We start from the raw sequence: 19,868 nt of genomic DNA, 5'->3' as shown, positions 1-19,868 counted from the left end.
GGTCCTGACTGGGGGGGCCTTGTTTCAAGTCGTCCCTTTCTTAGTGCTTTTTCTAAAATTCATACATCGGTTTGTTTGGCCCCTCGGGGTTTCAACAAAAAAGTACATTTACATATTATACATATTATAACACCATCAAGTTGTTATAGCGAGCCTGTTTGAAAACAGGTGTCTTTTTCCACATCCAGCAGACACAGAGCGACATTATCATTCAGTTCTGTTAATGCTACCTTTACTTTGTCGCTCTGGTTTAGTCTCTTTTTGGCTCATCACTCATGTGAGTCAAGTTAAGTTTTATGCTAACTGACCAAGCTGTGGTGTTTGACCCATCCCTGTTAGAAAGTGTTGTCCCAAACACACAATTTTCACTCAGTTCTGTGACCCCAAATATCACCAACTTGGTCTCCTGGTTGAAAGTCCTGTAATTGTTTGTTAAAATAAATATAAATCAAGCAAAATGTGCTAGATTAGTGTTGAACTCCAAACACAAAAGGTCTGGTTCAGATCATTGACTGTACATAAGAAGTGGACGTAGTCGTAGTGACGCCACCCGATGATCGGGTCACCTTGGCTTAGAAGCCTTGACTTCTTTGACCGTCAACATCCTGGATTTTGGCACCTGGTTCAGATCTGTGATGTTCCATCCATCCTGTGAATCAGACCGACCTGTATGTGAATAAAGGTAATGCCTTAGTTTCAGATCAGTTATACGCTGTTATATGAGGAACAGGATTAATAAGAACCCTGATGACCGGAGCAACTTCTTACACTGTTTTCTGCTGCAGATTTTTTGCTCTTATTCCTAAACATACATTGTTCCTACTAATCTGTTTACATGGCTGATGGGAATGAATATTCTACCAATATTGCTGTTTACACGCAGCCTTGCATATTCCCATTAACTTCTCTTTAGTTGTCTTATTGCCTGTCCTTACCAGCATCATCTGGTCCATTTGAGAGTTTGCCCCACATGCTCTCTGCTGTGTTTGACGGGTCGATGTCCTCACGTGTCGTTTATCACATCAAAACATGGAAAAGTGAAACGGCAGGAGCTTATTGTGACATTTAGATCCTTTGAAATCTGGTGGACTTGTTGGACCGTGTGAACACAGTGTTTCTTTTGGCCATGCGTCTCTACTGCAGCTTTACAAACTGTTGACTAGTTGGTTTGTGTTCTACACACAGGGAAGAGGATGTAAAATCACCAGTCAAGACTCATGTTGTCGATGTTCTGCTTCCATGTTCAAAGAATGATCCTTAATCCTGAATAATATCAACATATCACGCATGTCTTCATCTGAAAATGCTCCATTCAGAACAAGAACTAATTCAAAATATCCAAACGGGATATGATGTTCACATGACACAAATTAGGAATATTGTTATATTCTGAATAATACTGGAACATGAGTGTGCATATAAATGTAGTGGAGTTATCTGCTTGGTGCAGAACACAGATAAACAGCAGCATAAATCGCAGCCTGTGGCAGATTATACGTCTGTGATTTGAATTCACACCGCTGTTTGTGGAGAAGTATAAAGTCCATTTACCACATTCCACTCCGCGATGATGAGGAAACCTCATTGCTACCATGTCTTCATCCACACGATAGTCATCTCTTTATCACTACATAAAGTCCACATAAACGTTACGTTCTGCTGCTTTCCTTTAGTTCGTTCTAATAAAGTGATCAATTAAAACAATTATGCCAAGGAAACTGTAATGTCTCTCTCTACTTGTGTTTCCACACTTTAATTTGTAATGAATGTAGATACCAATTCAGATTGCATTGCAGCAACATAAAGCATGCTGTATATTGTCTGGGTTTCATTTTAAGGAAAACACTTTGACTCGTGGATATTCAGAGGTGATGGTAACATTTAAATTCTATAAGAGAGTTTGGCTCGTCATAAAAAGGTACTGTAAACGGACAGTGTGGAGGATTTGGTGGCATCTAGTGGTGATGTCACAGACTGCAAGCATCACTCCGCTTCATCAGACCGCTTCACTCACTCCTCCCTCTGCAGCCCGTTAGTGCAGCGTGGTCAGAACTCCTTGGCGACGCTAAGCTAGCGTGTATGTGTGTTTGGATGTCACCCCACCCAGCCACCCGCTGCATTATGGGTAGAGCAACGGATATAATTCAAGGAGAGTGACCCTCTCCTTGAACCACACAAGGAGGGAGGGGAGGTGGACGGGTCAAACAAACACAGGACTTTAACCCAGGAGACATTTTGTCACCTCAGTCGTGAGTAATGTGAATCGATATCGTCGTCAGTCAAGTGATGTAGTCAGGTTGTTCTCCTAAACCAGAAGAGTGGTTTTGTTGCCTCAAACTAACTTCCTGTGAAGACAGAAGTTTATTTTGAAAAGACATTCTGCATGTGAGGAGTATCACATTCTGTAGAGCGCCGTAGTTCGAAGCTGTGGAGCTCCGACCAAGCTGCCGAGAAAGATCAAGGGAACAATTAAAAGCGATGTTTCCATGAGTTTTACAGGAGGACTTTTTATTATCACAATACCTCATTTTAATCTAATTACAAACATGGCAGTGGCTTGAAGCTGTGGAGCCTCAGCCTCACCAGACTCAACCTGTGGATCCATTCAGTTACCAGTTGACTCAAGTCAAAGTGAAAATGTATAATGGAGTTCACCTAATAACGGAGCAGTCTACCTTCACAATAAACCGGATTTAATGCCAGACGCCTTTTAGGGCAAAGTAATTCCTTTTTGAGTGTGAAGAAAATCCACTTCTTCAACTGACTGAAGTGAAAGTGTATTAGCTGAGAGCTCAGTGAAACGTGAGTATTAGAGGTTGTCTGAGGTGGCGTTTGTGAAGCTGTTAATCTGGTCACATGGTTGACTGTCATATTAGAAATCGAGCATGTTTAAGAGTGTAGTTCAGAGCTAGTTCCATTATGTTGGATTATTATCTGCAAGTCACTTAAACCCGGTGGTCTAAACTGCAGCCTGCAGGAGTGACATGTGCACCAATTATATTTGCATATCCGTCCATATTGTCTGAGGAGACGAGTGGAGGGACGGGTTACCGTCTGTCTCCCGGGAAGCTGACGAAGACGAGGAAACAGAATGACTGACAGGAGTGGACATGTCAGCTGCAGCACAATGATTGCATTACAGCTTTGCTTAATGACAAAAGTTAAACAATTTCTCCTCCTACAACTAAACTACAAATGTTTCCACCGTGGTTAAAAAACAAAAACACGCTACGGTTCCCATGACTATCCTTAATGTCTCTTCTGAATATAAATGTAATTAGCTGCATTGACCTACAAGTATCTGACCGACTTCACGGTAAGGGAAGGTTTTCATGTTAGTGTGTGGCCAATAAAAATGACAGAGTGGATTTAAGATACCATGCAGTCGTTTCCCTGAGAGCTCCTCGTGGCTGAAGCAGAGGCTAATTATGCCCCTTTAGCCATGTAATCACTGTCATCATTTCTAATGATGACACTTTCTAGGAATGAGTCAGAAATGTGAGTCTGTCTCTTTTTATGCATCGGCCATAAAATCCCCATCCTCAGCTGTCATTACGTCACATCTGGCAACAGGCAGCTGTTCTGCAGGGCTACTGAGGATTGCATTTCCTCAACAATTCAATTCATTTATTTAGCCCAGATCACAAATTTGCCTCAGAGGGCTTTAGGTTCGGCACAAGATATAATGTCATTGCATCTGATAAGGAAAAAACCTTGGGAGACGGGAAATGTAAGAAACACTAGGAAGAAATGCAGAAATGTAAAGCTTTGAATTGTATTTGGTTTGTAGTCGAGAAAGTTAGTCGTTCTGTGTGCAACACGTGTGCCACGCACTCTTCTGGGATAAAGTCCTGGGTTTGTTTGATGCGTGACGTATCTCTGCCTTTATACTATGTTTGTTGCTCAACCCATAATGCACTGGGTGGCTTCTTCACATACAGACACTCACCTTCTAAATGAGCAGACAGCACTATTTCGTTAACACACTGTTCGATCCCCGGCTCCTCCTAGCTGAGTGCCTGGTGTCCCTGAGCAAGACATCTCGCCCTAATTGCTCCTGACGAGCTGGCTGTCGCCCTGCATGTTTGACTCCGCCGTCGGTGTGTGAATGTGTGTGTGAATGGGTGAATGACAGTCATTACTGTAAAGCACTTTGGATAAAAGCGCTATATAAATGAGGCCATTTACCATTTAGTCACTTTACCTTTTTAACCGTTTTTAGCTGCTTTCAACTGTCTACATGGTCTTTTACTGTATTATGCCACTATTTGATGCCTTGACACTGAGGTCACTCTTAGAAATAAGTTTCTAAGAGCGAAACACCTTCTTCCTAAAAGACCCAGGTTCAGGTTTTTCAGCGGTTCTTAATGAGCAAATCAACAGTAAGAGGATAAGAGGCATAACACATATTTAAACACCGGTTTAGTATTTCACCTTTTCTCATCATGTGGTTTTTCCTCATTTATTTGTAAAGTAAGAAGCCCTGACCTATATCACATGACTAGTCCTGTTGAATTAACTGTAAACACTTCCTGTTTGTGCTGTGTGATGATTATGAGTAGAGATGTGTGAAGCTCTGACTCTTGCAAGGACAGAAGTGTAAAAGCCCATGATTTTACTATGTTTCATCCACAATGTGGCATTTGACTCCACTAAGCGTTTCAGATTATTGGTGACGGCCTTTCTCTGTCCGAATTAATTCCAGTCGGGGTGAAATTGTGTGGCCCTCGCTCTCATTCACACACAACCATGACGGGACATTCCATAGAAGGATTAGTCACGCAGCGGCCCAGCAGGATTCACATCAGAGGTGGATTGTTGCGATGTTTGAATGTCATTGTGATGGGATGAGCGGAGAAACCCGAGGTCTAAAGGTGTTTTTTTCACACCAAGTATGACTCAAAATATTTGTCATACAAAGTCAATGCAAAGACGTGAATAAACGCAAAGCAAATGAAGCACGTTTGCTTCAAGACACTGACACTGTTCAGAACCCAGACTGTCAACTATGGTTGTGTTGCTGGAGCAGCTACAATGTTAGCATGGCCTAGCATCCATCAATCAAAGCTCCATTCAGAAAACAAGCATTTTAAAGGTGTTTGCTTGTCATCTTGGAGACAAACCTAACAAAGCATGTCTTTTGATTTTTCCAAATCACTATCATTATGGAGTTACACTTTTTATTCTGTTTATGACCACTAAATCATGGCTAAATAATTTATTTTGGGTTCATCCAGCTGTAGTAAACCAGCCGATGTGTGTCTTGCTAGATACAGTGAATACAGCTTGGTGATATTCACTGAGCACCTCTGGATGATGTTATGAACTCAGACAGGATGGGACTTAACAACATGTACAAAGCAGCAATAGTGGTTATTTAAGCCATTATTGATTCAACTTTGTTGGTGTCTACATGAATGTAAGCCCCTCCTCCTCTGCGACGAGTGGTGCCAAAAAAAAAAGAGTAACACGAGGCTGATATTTGCTCTGCGTCTGATGTGAAACCGTAAGCTGAAGAATGCATCCAATGTCATCCTGTCGGAGAACTAACGCTTGTTCTGTCTCTGTCTTTGTCACAGAGGACCAGGTCCCTCATGGCTTCCCCACCATAGACATGGGGCCCCAGCTGAAGGTTGTGGAGAGAACACGCACAGCTACGATGCTGTGTGCGGCCAGCGGCAACCCAGACCCGGAGATCTACTGGTTCAAAGACTTCCTACCAGTGGACATCAGCAGCAGCAACGGACGCATCAAACAGCTGCGCTCAGGTGAAGCACCCTTAAACTAAACATGTTCAGTGCAGGTAGCCGACTGATAACTGATCTTTGATAGCTTGTAGGTCACGTTAACAAAGCTCCACATGAAACCACGAGACTGTACACTGGACAGGTTGAGGGGTATACATACACAGAAGATGCATTTCATAAAGTCAAACACACAGCAAGCTTGTGATGGATATAAATGGTTTCAGGGTGTCGTAGATTGTCGTAATTGCCGGAGCAGCACCTGTGTGGGAACAGTGGCCTGCCAAGAGTGCTTAACAAGCCGCAGACAGTGATGAATGTTAAAGCTGAGGCAGCCATGTGAAGCGGCTCTGTGAGGCGGTGGCCAGGATCCAGGGGAGCAGATAGGGCATCTTTCTCCAGGAGAGCAGCTCGCAGCAGAGCCGGGCGGCCGCTATGAGCTCCACGCACCCCGGCTGCCCTTTCTCTCACATTCGCTAAGATAGAAACGTTTGCCTCTTGCCAACAAGTTGCAAGCAGCTTACACAATGTTGGAACGGCTGTGCGGGGCCAAACATTCTTGCCATCCGTCATATTTTCCTTCGCCGGCGGCCCCGGGGCGCCTCCTCCTCTTGCCTCAACACAGAGAGTCAGAGAGGAAAAGACTGAGAGACAGCCTCGAGGAAATCATTGGCTTTGAAGTCCACTCTGAAGATTTTTCCCAAGTGGCATCCGGGGCCTTAGGTAAGGACAAACATGCCACGTATTATTAACCAAATAGCATGGCAATTTGTTTCAATTTGTTTCATAGGGCCCCGTCGTCACATGCGGTCCCACAGCAGCCAAGCACAGGCGGCTGACTTTCTTTAATGAAAAATCTGACTTATCCTGTGCCACACGAGGCAAGTGAAATATGTAACCGTGTGCAAAGTCAGCACTCCACAGTTATTCAATTTATTTGTTTCAATAGAAGTCATTATATAGAGGAGTGATTGGATTTGCTCCTGAATTAGTTAGTCCTATTAAATGACTTTGATCCATTAAGAAACACTAATAGCTTCATTTTTCAATTTAAGACCTTTGCTCTTTTTCGTAAAAGGAAAAGAACGTCTGCTGGCTTCTGTAAGGCTTCCTCTGGTGCTCCACACCTCAACTGTCTGACAGTAATTACACCCAAAGCTTGCCCATCGAAGAGTGATGTGACCCAGACCAGCGTTGGAATCTCTGGACGCTGGACCAGCAAGCACTGCCACTGTTGGATCAGATAGTCCAGGGGGAATAGGAAAGGAGATTAGTGAAATAAGACCAAACTCTTTTGGAGTAAAACACTGCAGAACGGTGTGTTTATGCCGCCAGTTACGGAAAACTTTTAGGTTTTTTCTGAGTTCTGAAAGCAGAAATCTCTAGTGGCCAACGTGTGGGCCAAGACCAACAAAGATGTCCCCAGCTGAACCATTTTGCAATCATTGGCTACTAAAGGGGAACTCCAGTGATGTGTTATGGCAACTCCAGAATGTTGGTAGACTCACAAGAGACAGATTAAAAGTGATTAAAATGGACTTCTTCATACAGAACTTCCACACTCAAGTAGAAGTCAGAAAGACTCTGGGAAAAGTAGAAGTACTGATTCGCCTTCTTTACTCCAGTAAAAGTGAGTATAGGCTCTGAAATATACTCCAAGTTTGAAGAAAAAAGCTTTCCTATGAAGGACATTTCTATTGGCAGTTTCTTGCAGGGCTTACTGAGTCTCACATCATATTAATAAGAAATAAATAATATATAATATTCCTCGATTACATTAAAGCTCAAAGACAGTATTAAGGGTAGAGTAAAAAGTACGGGTTAGCATCTGTCATGTGGGTAAAAGTGCACAAGCTGCATCCATCGCAGGCACTGTACCAAACTATAGATGTGCTGTCACACTAAGGGGCGTTATGGAAACTGCAGTTAATTCCAGCCTGGTAGATGACCACGGTTGTGTCAGAAATCACTCACTCGTTACCTGCTCCCTGTTCACTATCAAGAACACTGATAGTTGTGTATAAAATCAATGGACGTCCCCTCTAACAGCCAATCACATGCCTGTGGTAAATGCAGTAGAACAGGCATCTTTTTCAGTTGTCATTTGACAACAAGTACAAAAGAACATGGTGATTGTTGTCAGTTATTGTGGTGACAACACACTTCAGTGAGGCCAGAAAGAAGAGAGCCGACGCTGTTAGCTAGTTAGCTAGGTATCTTTTCCTTCTCCGGGGAGGGGGGGGATGATGCTGGTTTTAATGGGACCATTAAAACCAGCATAGCGTTAAAGAATGAGAGAATTAGCAAGGTGGCTAACTAGCCAGCTGTCTGCTAGTTAGCTAGCTAGCTTGCTAATGCTGAAATGCCACACTGGTTACAGAAAATGAGATGAACAAAGAAGGAGTAAGTTGTTAAATGTGACTCATTTAGTCTCTATACACTATTCTGTTACTTCTCCTCTGCTGGTCCTGACTGTAAAACCTCAGTGAGTCTGCCAGGAGCTCAAGCAGTTCCACGTCTCCCCCAAAGACACAAGGAGGAACCAGCCTCTACCATCCACGTGATGTGATTTTTGTTTTTAATTAATTTGTTCTGCTTGGAAAAGGGCAAAATGGACAAACGCTGGATGCATCTTGTGCGTTTCGCACCACGCACCATCGGTTTGAGCCTCGTGTGCAAAGCTGTGATGAAATTCGAAGGCTGCCGATCCATCAGTCTTCATTCTGTTTTTGATGGGCACTGCAACAGAAAAGAAAATCCTTCCAATCCAGACATTGTGAAAATATAATAAAGTCCTATTATTTTTCACAATGAAATCCCCCAATAACCATGACACCCTGATTTCATGCTGACATGGCGTGGGATTCTTCCAGCTGTGAGAAGGCCGTGGCAGGAAGTCATGGTATTGTCTCAGTATTGCCCTCTGAAAGCTGCTGATGTCCCCTTCTTCATCAGACCCCCAGGGGCCACACAGCTTCCAGGGCCCCCCTTCTGCTGTCTCTCACCACCTATCTGACACTTCTTTTGTTCTTGTCGGCTGAAGAGTGGCTTGGTTCATTATCCAGATCCCTGGCATCTGCATAGTAACCGTTCCTCTCTGCACCGTTTGCTGCATATGTCCTGATATGGCCAAATGGTGCCAGTGACTAAAGACAAGCAGGGATGTGCAAGATGAAAGCAGGATAGGCTACCGCTGCATTGCTACTACTAGGGCTGAACGATTCATCATTTTTAAAAAGTGATTTGAGTGTGATGGTTGAATCACAAGAGCTATCATTTTAGTTACATAACATGTATTAAAAAGTGTCTAAACAAGCTGCAGGGGGTGAAAGGTTTAGCTGGTGACCCAGACTGTTCCTCAGCTATAATCACAACTGCTGCCGGCAGATTTTCTCAACTGTAGCTAATTAAAGTTAATTCTGTGAGACAGTCAAACAATAAAGTAACTCTCGGCTATTGTCTGCTTAATATGCTGTCTGAATGCATCTGGAAGAAAAACAAAGGGAGGTTCTTTTTTTTTTTAGTGCACCAAAGTTCTGGGTCCTGCTACTGATAAATGATCTCTATAATCGCCTGGAAGCTTCAAAATGATCTCAACGTATATCACACCCGATTAATACGATACTCATGTGTGCTGTGTTCACACCAAACGTGAAGCGAGTTTGACGGCAGGATCATTTATATCTAAGATCATAACATAATGAGCTGTATTCACTGTATCTAGCAAGACACCACAGCTGGATGAACCCAAAATAAACCATTTTGCAGTGATTAAATAGCAATAAGTGGATCAAGGATTGGAAAATTTGCATCCGTTCATCGTGAATTTAAATGCAATTGCGCCAGCTGAATGTTGCTTTGCATTTGGTGTGAATTAGGGTCGAACCACTTTGTCGGTGCAGTTGAGAACAAAACACTGCGCTTTGCTTGCTTATCGAGCATCAATGCAGGATTCAAAATGAATTCACTCTGCATATCTCCTCGTGAATTTTCTCAGCACACTCGAACCTAAATGCACCGTGGGAGTCGTCGTAAACCAAACGTTTTATGTACACAGGCGTGTAGCTTTAATCTGTTCAGCGTTTGTACTGATATTATTTATCTAGAAGTTTTTTGCCCATCTACGCCCAAACAAAAACAACATGTCCCACAGATAGTAGTTGTTGGAATCTGCTGTTAAACTTCCAAGCACAGCCAACATTTCTGTTTGGTATGGTAAATTAGATTTACAGAACTTTGAAATGACATTGTAACTCTTGACTGACTGCTTTGAAATCTGGGGGTACTCGGAAAAAAAACAAAAAAAGTGAGTGATTACGCATGGCAAGTCTTAACTTCTTTGAAACTGCTGTGTATGGAAAAATAACAACGATTAAAATTGCAATGGGAATTTTGGATGCAATTAGATATTTTACTCAAATCGTTCAGCCCTAAATAGTGCACAAGGGAAATGTTGGCAGAAGATGACATGTCCCAAATGGTATGACAACTGTAATAAAAATACATCTATAGTATGCTAATTTTGGAGCTTGTTTTTATTATCCGCCACTGAGGCAGCAACATCACAGTGTATCCCGGTTTCTTTGAATTGCATCAGTCGGCAGCTTGTTCTTATCTTCCTTGTTAGTGCAGGAAGCCGGAGAAGGAACCACAGCAGGCCTGTTTGTTGGTGAATGAGGGGTCAAGTGCTTGATAGCCAGGTGCTGTCTGGGGAGAAGGGAGCTTTATGATGACAACCGGATGCCAGCTGTGTGTAGCAAATAGCCAGGTGTATAACCCAAATAAGCACCGTGTGAAAGTAAATAACCAGGTGCACGAAATGACAGAGTAGTCGGGGCATGAATGCATGCATTATGGAAACAATTTTTTGCTTATCAAGAGCTTGTGGGGAAAAATTAAAACACATTTGACCAGAAGAAATGTTTTTCACCAAGTCTGCAGTTGTCATTTATAAAAATGTATTGAAATTGATCAGTAAATGTGTTCCTTGCCCCCGGCTAAAACATTGTTTTTCATTTATGGATCATTTTTAAACAGGGTGAGAGTAGCAGTCATTCTTATCTCTGCTGTTTTTCCTCTCTTTTGCTCTCCTGCCATTCTTATCTTTCTCTGTTTTCACTTTTTCTCTTCTCTTTATGCTAATGGTTATCTCTAATCTTATTTGCATTCAAATTACCTCACCAGGTGGTACACCAATCAGAGGTAAGAATGCTGGGTACAGAAAACGTCTACTCGTCCTCCTCACTGCCCCTCCCCTCCATCACCTTTGTCCTCCCGTCACCTCAGTATGTCTCATTTCCACTTCCACTACCTTCAGCACATTCTTCAGAAGCGTGTATGGTCTTGGAAGAGATGGAAACAATGGACAGCTCCACACTTGCTCGTGACAATCGTCTCAAATGAAATCACTGACAGTAGTTTACTTCACCAGTTACCAACTGACGTTCCCGCCAACACGTTCCAATACCAACACTTGGTCAGCTTCAAACTGTGATGCTCTACGTTTCCCTCTAGCATCATTTTTGAACGCGTCAGTGACTGCATGTCAATATACGGTCCTTACATGTACAGTGTCTTTTCTAAATAAAATTCCCAGGAAGTTACATTTAGGCTACAAAACTACTAATATTTAAAAAAGTGTGCGGTTGACATTAACTTGACTGACGCATGTGTCCATATAAGTCAATATTGATTTCTTTTCACATGGGACACACACATCGGTCTCCTGGGTGAAAGTTCTGTGTTGTTTGATATCCAAAGCGGACTATCTTACCCACTATTCTTTGAGTTGCTCTGATAATAATGTGGTTCATATTGGCGTTAGTTGAAAGCCTGCTGCGTCTCATACGGACAGTAAAGTGGACTCAGCATCAGAAGTCGAGGGCCACCGACCAAGCCGTAGTATTCCACCAGTTGGAAGTGAAAATGTGGCGGCTGTTCCTGCCGATTGTCAGCAACAGTGAGCTGACAAAAGGTTAGCACTTCAGTCTTTAATAAGGTGAATCGTTCATGTCAACGTGATGTCAGTCATGTAAGGCAATCAAGCAAATGTCAACCATGGTCACCTAAATATAACCTCCTGTGAAGTTTTATTTGAAAAGACACTATGCGTGTAAAAAGCCTATACTGACATGGTGTTGCTAGCATGTGATGGAGTGGCGCTAGATGGCGAAGGTAGAACTCCGACCAAGCTGTGTTATTTGACCCATTGCAGTGGCACTGTGTTGTTCTACTAGCTAGCCAAACTTAAAGAGAATTCATTTTGGTGCAACTGCTGTTGTTTGGTGCAGTGTGTTCAGCCAAACCTGGCCACTCTGGTCCACCTCTGCATGGTGGTCTGGGGTTCACAAGAAGCAGAATAATAGGATCTAGGCCTTCGAACACCACACACCCACACTTTGAAAGGAAGAGCTCACCTTCACAGTGTGAAAACCACATTGTTTTACAACCCACATCTTTATGAACAGCTGGAAAAGGCAAGCTGCAGCTACATTAGCACTTCCTTGTTACATGTCATTGGACAAGGATAACAGTGTTAGAATAATGAGAACAACATCTTCGCTTCTCTTACACACAGTGATGTCACTGATCTTTGCTGCACAATTGCACACTTTCAGACAGTGTCATTACTTACCCTCCAAAACAATAGAAGAAGGAAATATAGGTCAGGACTCAAGTACATGGGTCGAGACTGAAATCCAAACTGGGGCTGTTTGGTTGGTTTTGTTGAGAAAATACATAGAGTAAGCTACATTTAAAAAGCTGATGCAGTTTTGCCAACTCTTCAACAATAAAAGTAGCGAGCAGCACCAGCTCCAAACATTGCTAAATGTGGTGAGAAAGTCACCAAATTATCAACACTTGCAGCTCATCCCCTCAGACCTACATCTAAAGACACACCCTAACATAATTATGAACTAGGTAGCAACCTCTGATTCTAAAAAGTGAAGCCAAGGCTAAAGTGGCTTAAACTTGTGTTCTCTTTATTGGCCATCAGGGGGTCCTCCGGTTGCAAAAATAATTCTGATTATATGGAAGTCTATGAGAAAATGACCCAACTTCTTCTACATCTATTATCTCAGGAAACATTGTAAACATGAGTTTATGGTCTCAATCTCTAGTTTCAACTCTTCTTCAATACAGCCTGATGTTCATTTAGTCAAAATGGTCAGAATTATTGGGCATCTGCTAAAATACATGAAGTAGACACGTACTACACAGCCTCTATTTTTAAACCATTCAGTTGTATCAGGGGATAAGCCCCAAATGCATGCGTTACCATGGTTACCAACTACATAAATTGCCTCTACGGATGGACTAAATAGTAACTTTAACAGTTTAGACCACAGAATTCCCACCTGTCGTCCTGGTGGTTTGCTTTCACCACAAAGGACAATATGAAGTGGATCAAGCTACGCCATTTCAGGTGGTCTTAGTCCAGTTGTTTGGTCCAGACCAGATTGTGATTGACGTGATTGAGCTAATGGGACAACTGCACCAAACAGGTTGGATGTGCCCCCTTAACCAAATCATATGTGGAGGCATATGAATATTGAGCATCCTACTGTCAGTGCTCTGAGGCATCACCGCCTACGTCATGCCAGTGAGCCGATAGTCAAGCAAAGTGCCTGTCATTAAGGTGTAACGGTTCGCACGAGAGGGAACACATGTTCAATTACCAAAGGCTCAACGTCTGAGGAAGCTTCCAATGTTTTGTTAGGAAGCCATCTTCTCTGGCAGCATTTCTTGACCTTTTTCTTGCCAAGAGCTCAGAGCAGATTAAACCCAGGAGAGAATGAAGCATTTCCTCCTAAAAGGCCTCTGCCATGTCGAGGTGCTGAATGTGCAATGTGATGGACAATCGTCATTAAATAGAAATAAGTAAAAAATAAAATAAGTAATAAATAAAATGTTTTTGGCTGTTTGCTGCTCATACTGCTTCACACTTCAACACACAGCAGTTTCATGGCTGACTGGCAATGTGAGAGAGTTAAACATATACAACTGTTTGATCATCATTCTGACATGGTGGGTTGTGATATGTAGGAGAAAGGCTTGCATACTCTGTACCCGAGTGTGTCTCTCAGTGTGTGTGTGAGAGAGAGAGAGGGAGAGGGGGTGTTTAAGGACATGCATCCCCAGATGAAGGTTGTTCCTCCTCCATATCTGGGCTCACTGTCTGCATCAGACCCATCAGGGATGTGACAACACATTATTCAACCGCTGACTGTTTTTATTTTCTTAAACGAGTTCTGAACATTGTTTTACAAACCCATCCCATGTTGCATTTCAGGATTTTATTCTGAAATATGTACATTTTGTTTTTCACATTTCTTATTGTCCACTGCAAAACTGCATGATGTATGTCACATTCACAGCCGATATATAATATTGCACAGTCGCTAAAATACACATTCATGTTTTCTATCTCAAATCTAACTTCACTACTGACAACTGAATATTAAATGTTTGTATGATTGTAATGGTATGGACGTTTGTATGAAATGAGCCAGGTAAGTTTTATCTTTTATTTCCCCAAAAATGAAAGCTCTCAACAAGATCATTAGGGAACCAAATACCGGCAGTCGGTGCTCATAGAGCAGTGATCAGTGGATGTTATGGGAGAAAAGAACTATCCAATGGAAACAGAAGAAGCTAGGACAGGAGTTATACGAGAGGCTTCCAACAATGAGCTTCAAACATTCCAGTATCTTTAAAGTTACTACAAGGAACGCCTAACTGCTGAAACATCGATGTCTCTTTATGACCATCATAAGCAAACCAGAGCATCAGTGAGAATATTGGCGGCTTCTGTATAGTCATTGTTAATGCCAACATTGAGTTTGATTCCCTGCAACATTGGACAAAATGGTTTACGGCTCGCAGGTTCACCAGAAACTCCTCCATTGGAGCGACAGTGAACAGACCCAGATCCGGCTTTGCTCCTGGGCCCACCGGAGGGAAGGGAACCAGAAGCAGGATTAAGTGGGGCAGACCGTCATACCTTGATGCCTTTATGTGAGGGCTTTTCTTAAGGGAGTCTGGCAGCTGCAGGTCTTCACAACATGATGCGTGTGTTGCTGGGAAAGACTGCCGCTTTCGTCCACAGGGGAAAAAAATCAACACAAAATGAAAGTTCCTTGTTGTAACTTTATTTACATCAACATTACATCTTACATTCCAGAACTGACATGTTTCCTTCTGCATGTTCTCATTTTCACATTGGGAAAAAGCCTCTGAAACAGCGTTTGTATCACTCTAATTCACGCTGAACTCGAAGCAAAGGCTGTTTTACTACAATGTATGAACCCAAAATAAGTAAGGTTAAGTAGTAAATTGGCTGTCTGGGCCAAGTTTGACCTTGACGAGCAGTGCGACTCCACGCCTGGTGCTGAAAACCGGATTTTAACTTTACTGTGCGTTAAAAAAAACCTGACGTGAAACATCTGAGCCTTTAAGCACTCGGAACAGCCATTTAAAGGACGAAGTAGGTGTTATTTAATGATCAACAACTTCCATGAAAATACTTTAAACCAACACTGGCCTCAAGGCCAATGGTGCTACAGATGGCTCCCAAATATTAAGTTTCACACAGAAACAAATGCAAATAATGTCCAACAAGACCAACATTGTACAGTCATGCCAGAGGCTCTCTGAGACTGTTTTCAGCTGTAGATCAACACACTCTCCCTGCACTAGTGACCGTTTAGTGAAACATAATGAACTACAGTGCCTGGGATCATTTTAATGAGGGAACAACCCAACCAGGGCAAAGAACAACATGAAGAATATTACAAACATTCTCCTTTAAATGTCTGCAGTCGGTGGTTCTTCACCTTCAGCTGCAGCCTTGTTGCTCTCATAACATTTTCATTAACAGCCTGACACTACAGCAAGTCATCCGAAACAGTCGCATTGTCCTTTTTTATAAATAACACAGCAAAAATTCCAAGATGGCAACGGGCAAAAATGCCAAACCCAATGCGTCAAAACCATAATCCACAAACCAATGGGTGATGTCATGCTGAGTACATCTACATTCTTTAGTTAAATGTTGCTATTTCTGAACCGAAATCGCCTCATAGTATGCTTGCAGAAACTCACAACGCCACATGGTTAACGTTGTTAAACGATTGGTTAGGTTTACGGAACAAAACTACTTTGTTAAGTTATAAAAATATTACAAGGTAGCAACGCAATGTAACAACGCAACAACGCAACGTAGAAACGTAACGTAAGTGAACCACAACATCCCTTAGCAGACTTCTTACGTTTCATTATGTAACACGCATAAAGTCAGCGTTGAGTTTTTTTTTTTTTTTTACGTGGGACACAAACAGCCCCGAGTTTGACTTTCTCACCTGTCCTCGTTATTATACCACGTAACTTTCAGTAAACGCTGCTCATTGTACTACGTTGTACTGAGTACTACTTGACAGCGTATCCGTGGTTTACAGAAACGTACAGTGACGTTTTTTTCCCCTGGCGACCGGGCTGAGTTGGATTGAAGTCTTAGATCATCTTGAACAAACTTGAAAATATTTGGTAGTTGCCATAAATGATTAGATAGATCCTCTAAACAAAACATTAATCCTGAATGCTGTTCTCATAGATATGGAATGAAAACATGACAAGGAAATGGATAGCTTCAGACAAGTGTGTGTGTGTGTGTGTGTGTGTGTGGTCTCTGTGTCTGTGTGTGTGTGTGTGTGTGCAGACCTGAACTGACATTTTGGCCTCCCTCCCCAGGAGCACTTCAGATCGAGAACAGTGAGGAGTCGGACCAGGGCAAGTACGAGTGTGTGGCAGTCAACAGCGCTGGGACTCGCTACTCTGCTCCGGCTAACCTTTATGTTCGAGGTAAGATCCCTCTTGACCCCTACCGACCCCTCCTCGCCGCCATTCAGGTCTTCTCTCGGCACCTCCTGACTGCTAATAGGAAAAGCTGACTCTCTGGATTCAACTGCAGTGAAAGTCAAACCCATCCGGTCTCCTTTCGCCCTCGTCTCTGTCTCCTTGCTGCTGATTTATGTATGTTTGCCCCAATGCAATGTGGGTTTGCTTGACCTGCCAGACCTCACGACGTTTAGACCCATCAGGGGTGAGAGGGAGGTTGGCTGCGACTCTGCCTATTTGTTTTGGCAGAGGTGGAGGTTTACATGTGGAGTCTTGCCACAAAAGAGAAGCTGACACCATTCACCATTGTACGTCCCATGTCAGAGAAGACAGGCAAGAAATCCCCCCCAAAGTGGTTTCCAGTCGCCTGGATGTGCTGCAGTGAAAGCCGGCAGGGTGAAAGTGAGCTTCCGGGCTTTTCATAAGTAGCCCTTGTCAACAAACATCTCATTTAGCATCAACCAATATCACGTTCTCAAAGGCAAATTTCAAAGCACAGGGGTGATTCATTACTGCTTCAGTCTCTTGTTCATTTGATATTTTCATTGACAATGCTCTTTGATGCTTCCTCATGCTCAACACAGCCTCTGTCTAAACTTTAGTGCGGTTTAACTAGAGATGTCTTTACTGGAGGTCATTGTCACTCTTCGTCTTAAAGGAATAACACACGTCGAAAGATAGGTCTTGATTTTTATTTCATGCCTGGTCAAATATGTCACAAACATCCACCTGGACTCAAGGACTCAATTTAGATTTTGGAGGTCACTGTGACGTCACCAAAAAAAAAAAAGTTGGCCATAACTCAAGGATTAATACACTAATTATGACATTATCACACACATGTCAAACGAAAGATAAAATGAGGAAGTGATGACGTTATGGACGGACATGGATGTAAACTGCAACTTGACTGGTTGGAGGAGGGATACAATTGTGAGGCGGTAATTGTAGTGTGGGTCTATTTTATTCCATCGATCTTTTTGCTCACATGCCGTAGGTACTGTAAAAGAGTTATTTACTGCTGAAAGCTTGATGATGCACACAATCATGCAAATTCACTGATGCACACCTAAACACACTCAGTAGTACAGCTATTTTGGATTGTATAGGTTGGCTTTTATGTTGCAAATGGACATAAACCAAATGACTGTAATAATGTAAACTAATTTGAGATGCTTTTGTTTTTTTTAAAGAATTATATAGATGAAAATGTTCAAACCATGAACCACAACCATGTCATATTGTACATTTATTGGTAAACCCATGAATGAACTACAGTTATGGTCCAAAAAGATAGAAGATCAGTGGAAGGCACAAATAACATGCTGACAAAACACATTTGATGAAAATACTTTAACCATTGGAGCGTGACATTCAGACATATGCCACTTTCAAAAATACAGGCGAGACAAGCCAAGTTGAGTCATGCAGAAAGCATTTATAAAAGGTTGCCATGGCGGTGAATCTGAACAACCTGCCAAAAATAACCCACTCACCTGGAAACATGAATGGATCATATTTTACTAAATGAACACCTTGCTGCATTGAAGAAGACTTGAGAATTAGAGATTAGAGGAACTCATGTTTACAATGTTTACTGAGATAAGAAAATCAAGTGAGATGTAGGGTCATTTTCTAGTAGCAGAGGAATCGCCCCCTGATGCCCAGAAGACAGAATGCAGCTTTAAGGAACGTCAGCGCTGCCTTCGCTGTTCAGACCTGGAAGTTGCTTTTTGAAACTTTGCCTTTGAGACCTAAACATATTTCATTTGTCTATTAAAAGTACTGCAGTTGTCAAAAAAAAGAAAATGTACACATTTCATAGTTTTTCTTGCAAGCTGCATCCTCCAATCCACCGAGCAGAGCCGTAGCCAACAAAGGCTTGTTAAGAACTGTAGGATTTGTTATTTCTGCTTCTCTTTTCAAGGTTCCTGTCTATGTTGCTTTAACCTTTAACCTCTCCAGGTGTGCTGGTAGCTCATGTCTCCATTTTCATCTCACAGTTTTCTGAGAAAACACTGCAACATGCCATGTGTCTTTTCATCAAGCTTTCATGTCTCCTCCTTGTCGGTCCACCATCCCTCCTATATACTCTCACTGTATATGTTTCTGTTCACCTCTCCAAAGCTTTCCCTTCTGTCTACACATGATGGCAGCTCCTCTTCATTGTGTAACATGCTTCGCTTCTATGACACATGTCAGAAAGCATTTTAAGTTTGCTCCATTGTTTGTGACAGGATGTGTGTCTGGATGTCGTTCATTTACCAGACTGTTCTTGCAACACAGAGACTTCTCTTGGTCCACTTAGCCGTTAGTGTGGATATCAAATACACACACTGTTTTTTGTTGGCTCCATGATATCACTTTAACGCAGTTACTTGATTGGCAAAAGGCTCCAGTATAATGTTTTTGTTAAGGCTCTATTATAACGTATATTATAACATTCTAGTTTACTTTATGTACTTTACTTTTTATGAATTTGAAGAGAAAGTGACATAAAAATGCAAACACCTTTCACGAAGTTAATATCCATTTCAACTCAACATCACATTTCAAAAAATGTGTGTTTGTTGAAGTTGGTATGTTAATGCTGGGTTAGCATGGGGACATTTTGTTTTTCTTGCATGCCTTCACTATGGCTTCTTATATTTTTTTAAAGTGGTCACCACAAAAGAAACCTTTGGGAAACCCTGATTTTAGGTTTTCAGTGAAGGTGTTGACGACTCTAGCTGAATGTGTCCGTGGTTGCCCATAGTGACGGCAGCTGAAAACCCCAACAGAACAAATGTAGTTGTCTGTGTTGCTCATCTATACATCCATTAACTAAAGTAACTAGAAGCAACCACAGCCGCGTTGGACGGAGCGTCACCAGTTAACACGGTCACTGGTTAAACTGAAACACCTGTTGCTCTGAAGCAGCTGTGATGGTGTATGGATTCTGTCTGACAACTGAACGTTGGGTCTATACTGTGTGAGTTGTGTGACAGTGTAGCTGCTGTTCAACACCATTTACTTCAATTCATCAAGGCATTAATCTGGTTTTGGATTATTTTTCACTGTGGAGGCGTGCAAGAAAAACAAAAGTTTCCTTCAAGAATTGAGTTACGAATTGATTACGGGACAAGTCACTTGTATAAAAAAGTGTCATTACTTCAGGTCAAGTATTGGTTAATGAGGCAGGGCTCAGCACTCACTCCTATCGGGCCCAGGATTGGTTGCAACCATGTT

General features: G+C 42.2%; 1 protein-coding gene across 7 annotated transcripts in view; it reads left to right on the top strand.

Annotated features, from left to right (window-relative positions):
• The window catches only part of ptprfa (protein tyrosine phosphatase receptor type Fa), a 252,391-nt gene that overhangs the window by 95,823 nt on the left and 136,700 nt on the right, over positions 1 to 19,868 (top strand). For 6 of the 7 annotated variants that reach the window (XM_084011615.1, XM_084011612.1, XM_084011613.1 and 3 more), the window contains exons 5-6: positions 5,580 to 5,768; positions 16,494 to 16,604. In XM_084011615.1, coding sequence (XP_083867741.1) covers positions 5,580 to 5,768; positions 16,494 to 16,604 — 300 coding nt within the window. Of the gene's footprint in view, positions 1 to 5,579; positions 5,769 to 10,928; positions 10,947 to 16,493; positions 16,605 to 19,868 lie in introns of all 7 variants that reach the window. The other variant, XM_084011609.1, reaches the window with a different exon arrangement.

Source organism: Eutrigla gurnardus (assembly GCF_963514095.1).
Source record: "Eutrigla gurnardus genome assembly, chromosome: 6".
NCBI classification, from domain to species: domain Eukaryota; kingdom Metazoa; phylum Chordata; class Actinopteri; order Perciformes; family Triglidae; genus Eutrigla; species Eutrigla gurnardus.
Note: the sequence above shows the minus strand (reverse complement) of the source record. Positions and strands in the feature narration are given on the sequence as shown.